This window comes from Carassius gibelio, chromosome A7 (genome assembly GCF_023724105.1).
Source record: "Carassius gibelio isolate Cgi1373 ecotype wild population from Czech Republic chromosome A7, carGib1.2-hapl.c, whole genome shotgun sequence".
Lineage (NCBI taxonomy): Eukaryota > Metazoa > Chordata > Actinopteri > Cypriniformes > Cyprinidae > Carassius > Carassius gibelio.
The window spans coordinates 1,434,236-1,447,885 of record NC_068377.1 but is presented as its reverse complement, the minus strand read 5'-3'; the positions used below and the strand labels follow the sequence as shown (position 1 = coordinate 1,447,885).

Sequence of the window (13,650 nt, the reverse complement as noted above, 5' to 3'; positions counted from 1 at the left end):
CAACAGCATAAAGGATCGCAATCGCTTTAAATGCAGATACATTATTGTGAAGCCTCACCCGCTTTGTGTCATAAACCTGTTACACCTGATATATATATATTTTTTTTGTGTGTGTGTAATAAAATGACTCACAAACAGAAAGTTAAATTTATGTTCGATCTTTATATAATTTGTCATTTATCTGTAATATCCCAACATTTAACAGTTATCAGCAAGCTTACACAAAACTGTGCTCAAAAAGCACCAAGCTCGATGAAAAACAATATAAGCAGAGTAATCTATTTACCAGAGAGCAGTCAAGGGCTTTCCAGGAAACCACATTCACAAAATCTCTGAAAATGAAAGTTAGGACACAATAGTTCCTGCTCTGAATGCAGCAGATTAATGTACAATATTCTCATGGATTATAGTTATGATGATTGGATTAGATAACAGACATCAGCATCCATCCCTAAGGGAGTTATTATATGTTTCCATTTGTTTTCAGTTCAACACAATTTATTTCCATTTCCAGTCAAACTGCCCCAAACTATTGCAGGTGTTGCTGGGACTATCTGATTATATTTTACACTTTGCATTGTAAACTGTAGTCAAATGAACAGCCATTTTAAACACGACTGTTCAAAGCAAAGGACAACCTGCTTACTTTTCTTTTCTGTAAAATGAAAGTTAAATCTTCTGATCAATAACGCCAGCAAACTCTCAAAGAATCTCAAGCAGCTGAAATATTCAGATTGTCGTTTAGATGAATCACGCAGTGCCTTAGACTCAAAGACAGGTTTATTTTCATTCCTCTGGAAATTAAAGCTGTACCCAAACATCCAGAAGAACAAATGAATAATAATAATAATAAAATCAATAACACTATAATAAAAATAATAAAAAAATTAAATACACACTGCACATACAATACAAATTAATGTGTGTAATATAAACACTGCAATATAATATTCAGCTTGAACATTAAAAGAAATACGATTTGATTAGAAATCAGACAACAGTGGCCTCAGCACATGAGAGTTAACCTTTTTTTAATGAATTTGCTCACAAAGTTACAGAAAGTGTCTTCAAGGTGGTTGGATGACTTTTTTGATGTGTTTTCTAATCAAACCTGAAAATATGTAAGGTAAAGTCTGCAGTCAAACCTACTTGCATCTGCAAATAATAATCTGTGCTGTTATTTAGTGAGATCAAACAGTTTAAAAGTAGTTATCACAATTTGAGGCTGAGTGTCAGCGGTGAGTGTGTTTGTGTGTCAGCTGTGAGTGTGTTTGTGTGTCAGCTGTGAGTGTGTTTGTGGGTCTCGCTGGCTTTCATGAGTGCTTTAATGGCTCTGGCTCTCATCTCCAGCTCTAGTAACTCCAGCTGCTGAGTTGACGGCTGCTTCACTGCAGCTGCTGGAGCCCTGTCTTCAACCAATGGTTTTTCAGGTGATGCTTCCCTCAGATCTTCAGGCTCAGAGCCAGACATCGGAGCCAGAATTTCACTCACACTTCTGTCGATGTCTTGCTGAAGCTCCACTTTGGGCTCAGCGCTGGGAGCTAGAGCTTCATCTCTCGCCGATTCTTCAGCTTTCACTACTTTATGACCCTCAATGTCACTGTCGTCAATCTCTGCATTGATGCTGAGAACGTCACTGTCTTCTCCAGAACCTGCGCCTGACAAACACACACACAGAGAAAGAGAGTAAGACACACTCCAACACAGACTAACACACACACACAGAGAGAGAGAAAGACACACACACACACACGTCTGGTCAGCTATCCTTGTGGGGACTCTCCATAGGCGTAATGGTTTTTATACTGTACAGACCGTATTTTCTATCACCCTACACCAACCCTACCCCTAAACCTAACCCTCACAGGAAACGTTCTATATTTTTAGATTTTCAAGAAACTTCATTCTGTGTAATTTATTAGCTTGTTTACCCATGGGGACCTCACACAGAGAGACGGACACACCCGCACACACAGAGAGACAGAGACACCCGCACACACACAGAGAGACAGAGACACCCGCACACACACAGAGAGACAGAGACACCCGCACACAGACAGAGAGACAGAGACACCCGCACGCAAAGAGAGAGACAGAGACACCCGCACGCACAGAGAGACAGAGACACCCGCACGCACAGAGAGACAGAGACACCCGCACACACAGAGAGACAGAGACACCCGCACACACAGAAAGACAGATACACCCGCACACACAGAGAGACAGAGACACCAGCACACACAGAGAGACAGAGACACCCGCACGCAAAGAGAGAGACAGAGACACCCGCACGCACAGAGAGACAGAGACACCCGCACGCACAGAGAGACAGAGACACCCGCACGCACAGAGAGACAGAGACACCCGCACACACAGAAAGACAGAGACACCCGCACACACAGAGAGACAGAGACACCAGCACACACAGAGAGACAGAGACACCCGCACACACAGAGAGACAGAGACGCACCCGCACACACAGAGCGACAGAGACGCACCCGCACGCACAGAGAGACAGAGACACCCGCACGCACAGAGAGACAGAGACGCACCCGCACACACAGAGAGACAGAGACGCACCCGCACACACAGAGAGACATAGACGCACCCGCACACACAGAGAGACAGAGACGCACCCGCACACACAGAGAGACAGAGACACCCGCACACACAGAGAGACAGAGACACCCGCACACACAGAGCGACAGAGACACCCGCACACACAGAGACAGAGACACCCGCACACACAGAGACAGAGACACCCGCACACACAGAGAGACAGAGACACCCGCACACACAGAGAGACAGAGACACCCGCACACACAGAGAGACAGAGACACCAGCACACACAGAGACAGAGACACCCGCACACACAGAGACAGAGACACCCGCACACACAAAGAGACAGAGACACCCGCACACACAAAGAGACAGAGACACCCGCACACACAGAGACAGAGACACCCGCACACACAGAGAGACAGAGACACCCGCACACACAGAGCGACAGAGACACCCGCGCACACACACATAGACAGAGACACCCGCACACACAGAGAGACAGAGACACACCCGCACACACAGAGCGACAGAGACACCCGCACACACACAGAGAGACAGAGACACCCGCACACACAGAGAGACAGAGACACACCCGCACGCACAGAGCGACAGAGACACCCGCACGCACAGAGCGACAGAGACACCCGCACGCACAGAGCGACAGAGACACCCACACGCACAGAGACAGAGACACCCGCACACACAGAGCGACAGAGACACCCGCGCACACACACAGAGACAGAGACACCCGCACACACAGAGCGACAGAGACGCACCCGCACACACAGAGAGACAGAGACACCCGCAAACACAGAGAGACAGAGACACCCGCACACACAGAGCGACAGAGACACCCGCACGCACAGAGCGACAGAGACACCAGCACGCACAGAGCGACAGAGACACCCGCACACACAGAGAGACAGAGACACCAGCACACACAGAAAGACAGAGACACCCGCACGCACAGAGCGACAGAGACACCCGCACGCACAGAGTGACAGAGACACCAGCACGCACAGAGCGACAGAGACACCCGCACGCACAGAGAGACAGAGACACCAGCACGCACAGAGAGACAGAGACACCAGCACGCACAGAGAGACAGAGACACCCGCACGCACAGAGAGACAGAGACACCCGCACACACAGAGAGACAGAGACACCCGCACACACAGAGAGACAGAGACACCCTCACACACAGAGCGACAGAGACGCACCCGCACACACAGAGCGACAGAGACACCCGCACACACACAGAGAGACAGAGACACCCGCACGCACAGAGAGACAGAGACACCCGCACACACAGAGAGACAGAGACGCACCCGCACACACAGAGCGAGAGACACCCGCACACACAGAGAGACAGAGACACCGACACCAAGAGACAGAGACACCCGCACGCACAGAGAGACAGAGACACCCGCACACACAGAGCGACAGAGACACCCGCACACACACAGAGAGACAGAGACACCCGCACACACACAGAGAGACAGAGACACCCGCACACACAGAGAGACAGAGACACACCCGCACGCACAGAGCGACAGAGACACCCGCACGAACAGAGCGACAGAGACAACCGCAAGCACAGAGAGACAAAGACACCAGCACACACAGAGAGACAGAGACACCCGCACACACAGAGCGACAGAGACGCACCCGCACACACAGAGAGACAGAGACACCCGCACACACAGAGAGACAGAGACACCCGCACGCACAGAGCGACAGAGACACCAGCACGCACAGAGCGACAGAGACACCCGCACGCACAGAGAGACAGAGACACCAGCACACACAGAGAGACAGAGACACCCGCACACACAGAGCGACAGAGACGCACCCGCACACACAGAGAGACAGAGACACCCGCACACACAGAGAGACAGAGACACCCGCACGCACAGAGCGACAGAGACACCAGCACGCACAGAGCGACAGAGACACCCGCACGCACAGAGAGACAGAGACACCAGCACACACAGAGAGACAGAGACACCCGCACACACAGAGAGACAGAGACACCCGCACGCACAGAGCGACAGAGACACCCGCACGCACAGAGCGACAGAGACACCAGCACGCACAGAGCGACAGAGACACCCGCACGCACAGAGAGACAGAGACACCAGCACACACAGAGAGACAGAGACACCCGCACACACAGAGAGACAGAGACACCCGCACACACAGAGAGACAGAGACACCCGCAAGCACAGAGAGACAGAGACACCAGCACGCACAGAGAGACAGAGACACCCGCACACACAGATCGACAGAGACGCACCCGCACACACAGAGCGACAGAGACACCCGCACACACAGAGAGACAGAGACACCCGCACACACACAGACAGACAGACACACAGTGACAGAGACACCCGCACACACAGAGAGACAGAGACACCCGCACGCACAGAGAGACAGAGACACCCGCACGCACAGAGCGACAGAGACACCCGCACGCACAGAGAGACAGAGACACCAGCACGCACAGAGAGACAGAGACACCCGCACACACAGAGAGACAGAGACACCCGCACACACAGAGAGACAGAGACACCCGCACACACAGAGAGACAGAGACACCCGCACACACAGAGAGACAGAGACACCCGCACACACAGAGAGACAGAGACACCCTCACACACAGAGCGACAGAGACGCACCCGCACACACAGAGCGACAGAGACACCCGCACACACACAGAGAGACAGAGACACCCGCACGCACAGAGAGACAGAGACACCCGCACACACAGAGAGACAGAGACGCACCCGCACACACAGAGCGAGAGACACCCGCACACACAGAGAGACAGAGACACCGACACCAAGAGACAGAGACACCCGCACGCACAGAGAGACAGAGACACCCGCACACACACAGAGAGACAGAGACACCCGCACACACACAGAGAGACAGAGACACCCGCACACACAGAGAGACAGAGACACACCTGCACGCACAGAGCGACAGAGACACCCGCACGAACAGAGCGACAGAGACAACCGCAAGCACAGAGAGACAGAGACACCAGCACACACAGAGAGACAGAGACACCCGCACACACAGAGCGACAGAGACGCACCCGCACACACAGAGAGACAGAGACACCCGCACACACAGAGCGACAGAGACACCAGCACGCACAGAGCGACAGAGACACCCGCACGCACAGAGAGACAGAGACACCAGCACACACAGAGAGACAGAGACACCCGCACACACAGAGCGACAGAGACGCACCCGCACACACAGAGAGACAGAGACACCCGCACACACAGAGAGACAGAGACACCCGCACGCACAGAGCGACAGAGACACCAGCACGCACAGAGCGACAGAGACACCCGCACGCACAGAGAGACAGAGACACCAGCACACACAGAGAGACAAGAGACACCCGCACACACAGAGAGACAGAGACACCCGCACGCACAGAGCGACAGAGACACCCGCACGCACAGAGCGACAGAGACACCAGCACGCACAGAGCGACAGAGACACCCGCACGCACAGAGAGACAGAGACACCAGCACACACAGAGAGACAGAGACACCCGCACACACAGAGAGACAGAGACACCCGCACACACAGAGAGACAGAGACACCCGCAAGCACAGAGAGACAGAGACACCAGCACGCACAGAGAGACAGAGACACCCGCACACACAGAGCGACAGAGACGCACCCGCACACACAGAGCGACAGAGACACCCGCACACACAGAGAGACAGAGACACCCGCACACACACAGACAGACAGACACACAGTGACAGAGACACCCGCACACACAGAGAGACAGAGACACCCGCACGCACAGAGAGACAGAGACAACCGCACGCACAGAGCGACAGAGACACCCGCACGCACAGAGCGACAGAGACACCCGCACACACAGTGAGACAGAGACACACGCACACACAGAGAGACAGAGACACCCGCACACACAGAGACAGAGACACCCGCACACACAGAGAGACAGAGACACCCGCACACACAGAGACAGAGACACCCGCACACACAGAGAGACAGAGACACCCGCACACACAGAGCGACAGAGACACCCGCACACACAGAGAGACAGAGACACCCGCACACACAGAGAGACAGAGACACCCGCACACACAGAGCGACAGAGACACCCGCACACACAGAGCGACAGAGACACCCGCACACACAGAGAGACAGAGACACACCCGTGCACACAGAGAGACAGAGACACCAGCACACACAGAGCGACAGAGACACCCGCACACACAGACAGAGACAGAGACACACCCGCACACACAGAGACAGAGACACACCCGCACACACAGAGCGACAGAGACACACCCGCACACACAGAGCGACAGAGACACCCGCACGCACAGAGCGACAGAGACACCCGCACACACAGAGAGACAGAGACACCCGCACACACAGAGAGACAGAGACACACCCGCACACACAGAGCGACAGAGACACCCGCACGCACAGAGCGACAGAGACACCCGCACGCACAGAGAGACAGAGACACCCGCACACACACAGAGCGACAGAGACGCACCCGCACACACACAGAGAGACAGAGACACCCGCACACACACAGAGAGACAGAGACACCCGCACACACACAGAGAGACAGAGACACCCGCACACACACAGAGAGACAGAGACACCCGCACACACAGAGAGCGACAGAGACGCACCCGCACACACAGAGAGACAGAGACATGGAATCACCAATTATACTTTAAAACATACTGATAAACTAACATTAAGTATTCTGACTATCCCTCATTGACACATTGACTGTCACACTAACTGTTGCCTCTTGTACATTCCTGTATATCTTAATATTTTAAAACTACTTTTTTACTTTACTTTATTTACTTTCATGCACATTATTTTGCGTTCTATATTTAATTCTACAATATAAGAAAGGTTTTGAGTCTAGATTTTAATGTGACTAGTGTTTTAGCAAATCTGATCTCTTCTGGAAGCTGATTCCAACTGCGGGCAGCATAATAACTAAAGGAGGACTCCCCTTGTATTGTGTGAACCCTTGGTATTTCTAACTGACTCGGTCCTAGTGATCTAAGTGCTCTGTTAGGTTTATATTCAGTGAACATACCTGCAATATATTTCGGTCCTAGTTCATTTAGTGACTTTATATACACGAGTAAAAGTACTTTAAAATCAATCCTAAATGTAACTGGAAGCCAGTGTAAGGACCTGAGGACTGGTGTGATATGCTCAGATTTTCTGGTTCTAGTCAGAATTTCTCAATAGAACCATCTGTGTCTGTCTGTCTCTCTGTATGTATGTGTGTGTGGGCTGCCCTGCACACACACACACACACACACACACACACACATATATACAGAGAGACAGACAGACACACACACACACACACATACACATGTTTGTTTTTGTGTAAAGTGTGTTCATCCCATAGGTGTAATGGTTTTTATACTGTAGAAACTGTATATTCTATGTCCCTTCACCAACCCTACACCTAACCCTAACCCTCACAGGAAACTTTGTGCATTTTTACTTTCTCAAAAAAACTCATTCTGTATGATTTATAAGTATTTTGAAAAATGGGGACATGGGTTATGTCCTCATAAGTCACCCTCTCCTTGTAATACCTGTGTCATACCCATGTCATTATACAGAGTTGTGTCCTGATATGTCACAAACGCAAGAGCACACACACACACACACACACACACACACACACACACACACAGACAGACAGACAGACAGACAGACAGACAGAGACACACACTAGGGCTGTGCAATATGGACAAAAAAAAAAAAAATCTATCACGATTTTTTTATCAATTTTGTGATTTCGATTAGGGCTTGGTGATATATCTAACGCTATGATCATGCGCATCTAATCAGTAAAGCTGCTTCCGTGATTACCGCTAAAATCACCTGCTTATAATTGGAGTGGCATTTCATAGACAGAGCCGTAGATCAATGACAAGCAAACGCAAGATTGCGTTCATTATCGAAGGCGATTCATCTGGGAAAATGAACGCGATATTGCGTAGCTTGTCATCGATCTACGGCTCTGTCTATGAAATGCCACTCCAATTATAAGCAGGTGATTTTAGCGGTAATCACGGAAGCAGCTTTACTGATTAGATGCGCATGATCATATCGTTAGATATATCGCCCAGCCCTAATTTTAATCACGATTTCAACCAGGGGCGGTTCTAGGGTGAGTTGAGATCCGGGGCTTAACCCAGAAAAATCCATCAAATATAAAATTTGGAATACAGAAATATGACATTTAAAAAAATTAGAATGGTACTTTGTCACTAGATGGCGGCATGCCACTGCCTTAATGAGTGAGTCGGTCAGTCATTTAATCAATGGAATCGTTTGAAACGGATGATTCATTCAGAAAAAAAGTAAGCAACTGTTTTTATGAATGGGTCAGCGAATCATTTACTCAAGCAAAACAACAACATGCTTTGTTTGAAACCATTTCCTTTGCGAAATATGTCTTTTTTTATTATCTTGTTTATTGCATTGTTGCCCTGACACGAAAAGTCTGCCACAGGCCGTGCTAACCAAACATTATAACCGCTCTCTCTGTGTGTGTGTGTGTGTGTGTGTGTGTGTGTGTCCTAAATCAGACACAATTTAAAACCGAAAAAGAAATATAATACTATGATTAAAATTTACAGATAGACTACCTGAAGCTGTTGTATCTTGGCGTTCAAGTGTTGGGTGGTTTTACTTCATTTTTTTTTTTTTTGAAGAAAAATTTTGAAATATCCATTTTAATTTTCAAATAAATTGATCTAGTAAAATACTACACGCCAACAAACCGCCTGGCTCCAAAAGACCTCATTTCATTGGCTGGATCAATACAGACGCTCATCGATGGTTGGCCAGTTTCCATGTCAGTCAGCAGCACTACACTCAGTGGGCAGTTTTCGTCGGGTGTGAATGACAACGCGTAAATTGACAGACACTGTAGACGTGAGAGTCGAGAGATATTTATTTATTTAATTAAATTCTAATATAAATTACTTTATATTTTACACTTTATTTTTTATTCATTGATGGCATGGTGGTAATAAAAACATTCAGGGCTTTACTGAAAACATTCGGGGCTCAAGCCCCCTTAGCCCACCCCTAACGCCGCCCCTGAAACATTTCCAAAACAAAACCAATGAGAGCTTTATCAAAAAGTTGTAACATGTCTCTAGAACAGACATAAGTCAAAATAATCACTAAGTAAAGATGTCAAATAAAATGTCTAGACAAATGGCAAAAAATCATAAGAAAAAAATAAAATAAAACCTGTGTTCAGGGATTTATTTATTTACTGTAGCGGTGCCTCAGGTGTTTTATGTTTTGCCCAATATATTTAATGCCCAAGGTTCACACGAAGCACATTATTGTAAGGCGAAAGCACATTAAAATCATGAATCTATCCGCTCGCACGCAGATTTTCTTTGCTCTGTTAACAAAACCATATGCGCATGCTCAGATCACATTAAATCTTTTTGCACCTTTCTATTTATAGCCTTTTCTGTTCTCATCTTTTACCGCGTGCAGTGTGAACGTCCTGATCCGTTAACATGGGCTCGAAAAGAAAAAGTCTACGCATCACAGACAGAGTGTGAACCTGGAGTTAGGCACATGCCCAGTCGCTCCACTGAGGCGCGCTGCATCCTAATTGGTTCAGATAACATACTGCGGGAGGTCTGGGCCAAGGGAAATCATGCTATAAAGTGATTTGAAAATCGCTCAAATCGCGATTTTATTTGGATTTCGATTGATCGCACAGCCCTAACACACACGCACAGACAGAGACACACACTCAATCAAACACTCAGAAACAATAGTCCACATCTATAATGAGTCCTTTACCTTGCTTTTCTTCTGTTTCAGGATCTTCTCTCAGAGACGAAGTGGAGTCCACGTTACTGTCCTGCCTGTGAATGTCAATCAGTACGTCATCGAAACTTCAATATTATGTTTAATATTTCCAAGAGTTTTGACTCACTGGCTGTCAGCGCAGTTCTTCTCTTCAGGTGCAGCTGATAACTCTTTACCTGAACAAAGAAAACCATAAAGCATTCATCAAACACAACGCAGAGCCAGCCGCCAGAAGAACGAGCAGCTTTGGATCTGTGTGTTCAGGTGAAAGTGGAGCTGAATTAGAGGTTTACCCTCCAGAATCTCCAGCAGATGAACGTCAGAGAGCTGCTGCAGCTGATCCCAGCACAGCTTCTTGATCTCACTGAACGAAGAGTCCTGCGGGAAACAAGAAGGGTTCGGGACTCTGTGTTCACATAATGAGCTCTGCTGGACATCAAGAGGCACATTCTCACTCTGAACCCTAACAAACGGCTCCACTGTCACTTTCTGTTGAAACAGTCTGTTGAACTTAATTTTGTAAATCTTCTACTTGTCTGCTGCTTTGTGTGTACTGTTACTCTGTTACTTATTAGTTACTCAGACAACACTGCTGCTGACACTGAGATGAACAGGATACTAATGACAGATAATGATAGTCCTCCCTACATCACACATAAATCATCTCTCAAGAACAATGTGGGTGACTTAGGATCAAAATAAAGGCACCTTGAGTTGATCCGGGAGCATCTTCAGGAGTTTCTTCTCTCCTAGCACATGAAAACACTGCTCCAGCATCTCCTCGCGGTCCTGCATGTAGGAGCTGATGGGTCTGAAGATCTTGTTCAGGTCCAGTCCTCCCTCCTCCAGGTCACTGGGCTCCTGACACACACACACACACACACACACACACACACACACACACACACACACACACACACACACACACACACACACACACACATTTATAGCTGTGGGAGATTTTGCTGAAAGTCTGGTGAATATTAGAAGTCAATACAACTCGAGCTGCATCTTCGTTAATCAGCGTGTTTTGATTGGTTATTATTATAATCCACGGAGTCATAAACGCGTCTCACCGTGTCTCTCACCTCGGTGCTGGATCCAGTGTTCCTCCTCTTCGTCTCTCCATCACTTTGCTCTCGGTCACAGTGTCCTCGTTTCTTTTCTTTACCTCTTTTCTTTCCCTCCTGCATCATTCCACTGCAGCAGCGCCGTCGCACCTCAATGACGTCAAACAATACCCTGTCCAATCAGAGAAGCCGAGACAACGCGGCTTGATTTTTTTTTTTTTTTTTTTAACTGTCTATGACTTTTATAGATAAAAAATAAAATAAAATAAACAACTAATAATACTAATAATTAAATTGGTGTACTTACACTTACAGGAATGCAAGTGTCTAAATAATATGCACAGTTACAATGAATGATAAACGTGTTTAAACAATGCGGATGGAACCGAATGTATGGATGTAGTATCGTGGAGTAACCACAACGTGTCGTTGTTGTGTTATAAGTGTCGTGTTCTTATCATGAAGTTTGTGAGAGTAACCGAAGCCTTGATAGCGGCTGTGCAGTTTCTGAAGATAGAAGTAAAGATTGACTTCAACTCATTTATGTAGTAGACTATTCTTTGTGACGATACTACAATTAAGAGGACTTTTAAAATGACCACAGCATTAACAACGACCTTGAAATAAGAGCGTGTGGTTTATCTGATAATCAGATGCGATCTGGCGCTTTTTCTCTCAGAATCATTCGCTGATGGAGAGGAAAAGATAAATAGCTACTATAGCATTTTAATTAATTTATTTATTTATTTTGTGAAAATGAGATAAAGAAGCGTTCACACTGAAAGAGAAGTGATCTCGCTCTTATAGACGTGCAAGGCTTTATCTGCAGCTAAACTGAATACAAGCAGAATGAACTGATGAAACGCAAAAAAAAAAATGTTTATGAATGATGCAGTGCTAATTGAAATATAATTTATTACAGTACAGAAACTATAAATTATATTTTCTATCTTATTCTGTGCAGAAAATTTAAATATTTGCTAATTAGCATATATAAAACAATCATACATTGGCCATTAGGAGAAAAAGAAAATATCGATTACAAATGATTGATTATTGTCCTGCAGTTTATTTGGTTTCTTACAGCAAATTAAAAACAATACTACAGAAGAGAATTTCTTGTTAAAAAATAAAAATAGTAATAATAATTATGGTAATACCTACATAAAATGATTGTATTTGACATTTATGTCACTGAAATGATGGCTATGCCCCTGTTAGCTTATACATAATACTTATAAAGCTCTTTTTTCGAAAATTGGCTTACATACAGTTTTAGTATGCCATGTCACGTCATAGCATCATTAAACGAGCATCTAACAATAGACAAAAGGTTTTTATGGTTCTCTGATCAAAGGCCGCTGTGTAATTTGCCCCTGAGTAATCATTTAAATAATTTAGGGGATTCATTTTAATAATCCTGTGAATTCATTTATAGAGTTCAGAATTCAATCGTTATAATCAAATCGAATCAAACTGAATTGTAATAAATGTGTAAACACCGTTCATGAATCAAAAACCTATGAATTGTGAATCGAAACGCTGCCTACACTGTCAGTAATAGGGGTACAGTTGGAGTCCATTTCTGTCCCCCTAAACTAGGTACAATCTAAACTAACGTACCCCATAGGGTTATTATTGGACCTCAAGGTACATGTTTGTTCCCAAGCATTAAAAGGTAAATATATCTACCGTTTCTTTTAAAGGTTAAGGCACAATATAAAGAGACAGCCTCTGTTGTTGTTTAAAGATTTTAATGATACCTTAATTATTTATGGTAGATAAATAACTTACCACTATATTTGAGTGGCCTTGAAATAAAGGAATTGAAAGTTTTGTAAGTTTGCTGATATTAAGTAATTATAATAAAATTATCCAGCTGATTAAATTATGATATTCTTTTGATTATGTAAATGAAAAACAACACACATAAACACACAAATGGCTGATTCTCACTGTTATGGTGTATTTAATCAGAAATAAGTGTGCTTGCATAGCCTGAGTACATTATCCTCCATTTACTGGGAACGGGAACGGGGACTGACAGCTCACTACTTTTTTTTGGTGGAAAGATTTGTCAAATATGTAGAGCCAGCCCTGATTGGCTGCTTGAATC

The 13,650-nt window shown here is 46.3% G+C and overlaps 1 protein-coding gene across 2 annotated transcripts; it reads right to left on the bottom strand.

The window, feature by feature from the left end:
• Window positions 1-1,014: 1,014 nt before the first annotated feature.
• Window positions 1,015-11,719, bottom strand: LOC128017593 (caspase activity and apoptosis inhibitor 1). 2 transcript variants are annotated; one of them, XM_052603038.1, is made up of 6 exons: window positions 11,553-11,719; window positions 11,173-11,325; window positions 10,758-10,842; window positions 10,592-10,640; window positions 10,456-10,520; window positions 1,015-1,658 (listed from the first exon to the last, which is right to left on the bottom strand). In XM_052603038.1, exons 1-6 carry the CDS (start codon window positions 11,658-11,660, stop codon window positions 1,279-1,281), a joined length of 840 nt encoding a protein of 279 aa, XP_052458998.1. In that variant the 5' UTR covers window positions 11,661-11,719; the 3' UTR covers window positions 1,015-1,278. The 2 variants fall into 2 exon arrangements, with proteins under 2 accessions (XP_052458998.1, XP_052458997.1); XM_052603037.1 differs by having other exon boundaries at window positions 11,541-11,704.
• Window positions 11,720-13,650: the final 1,931 nt, after the last annotated feature.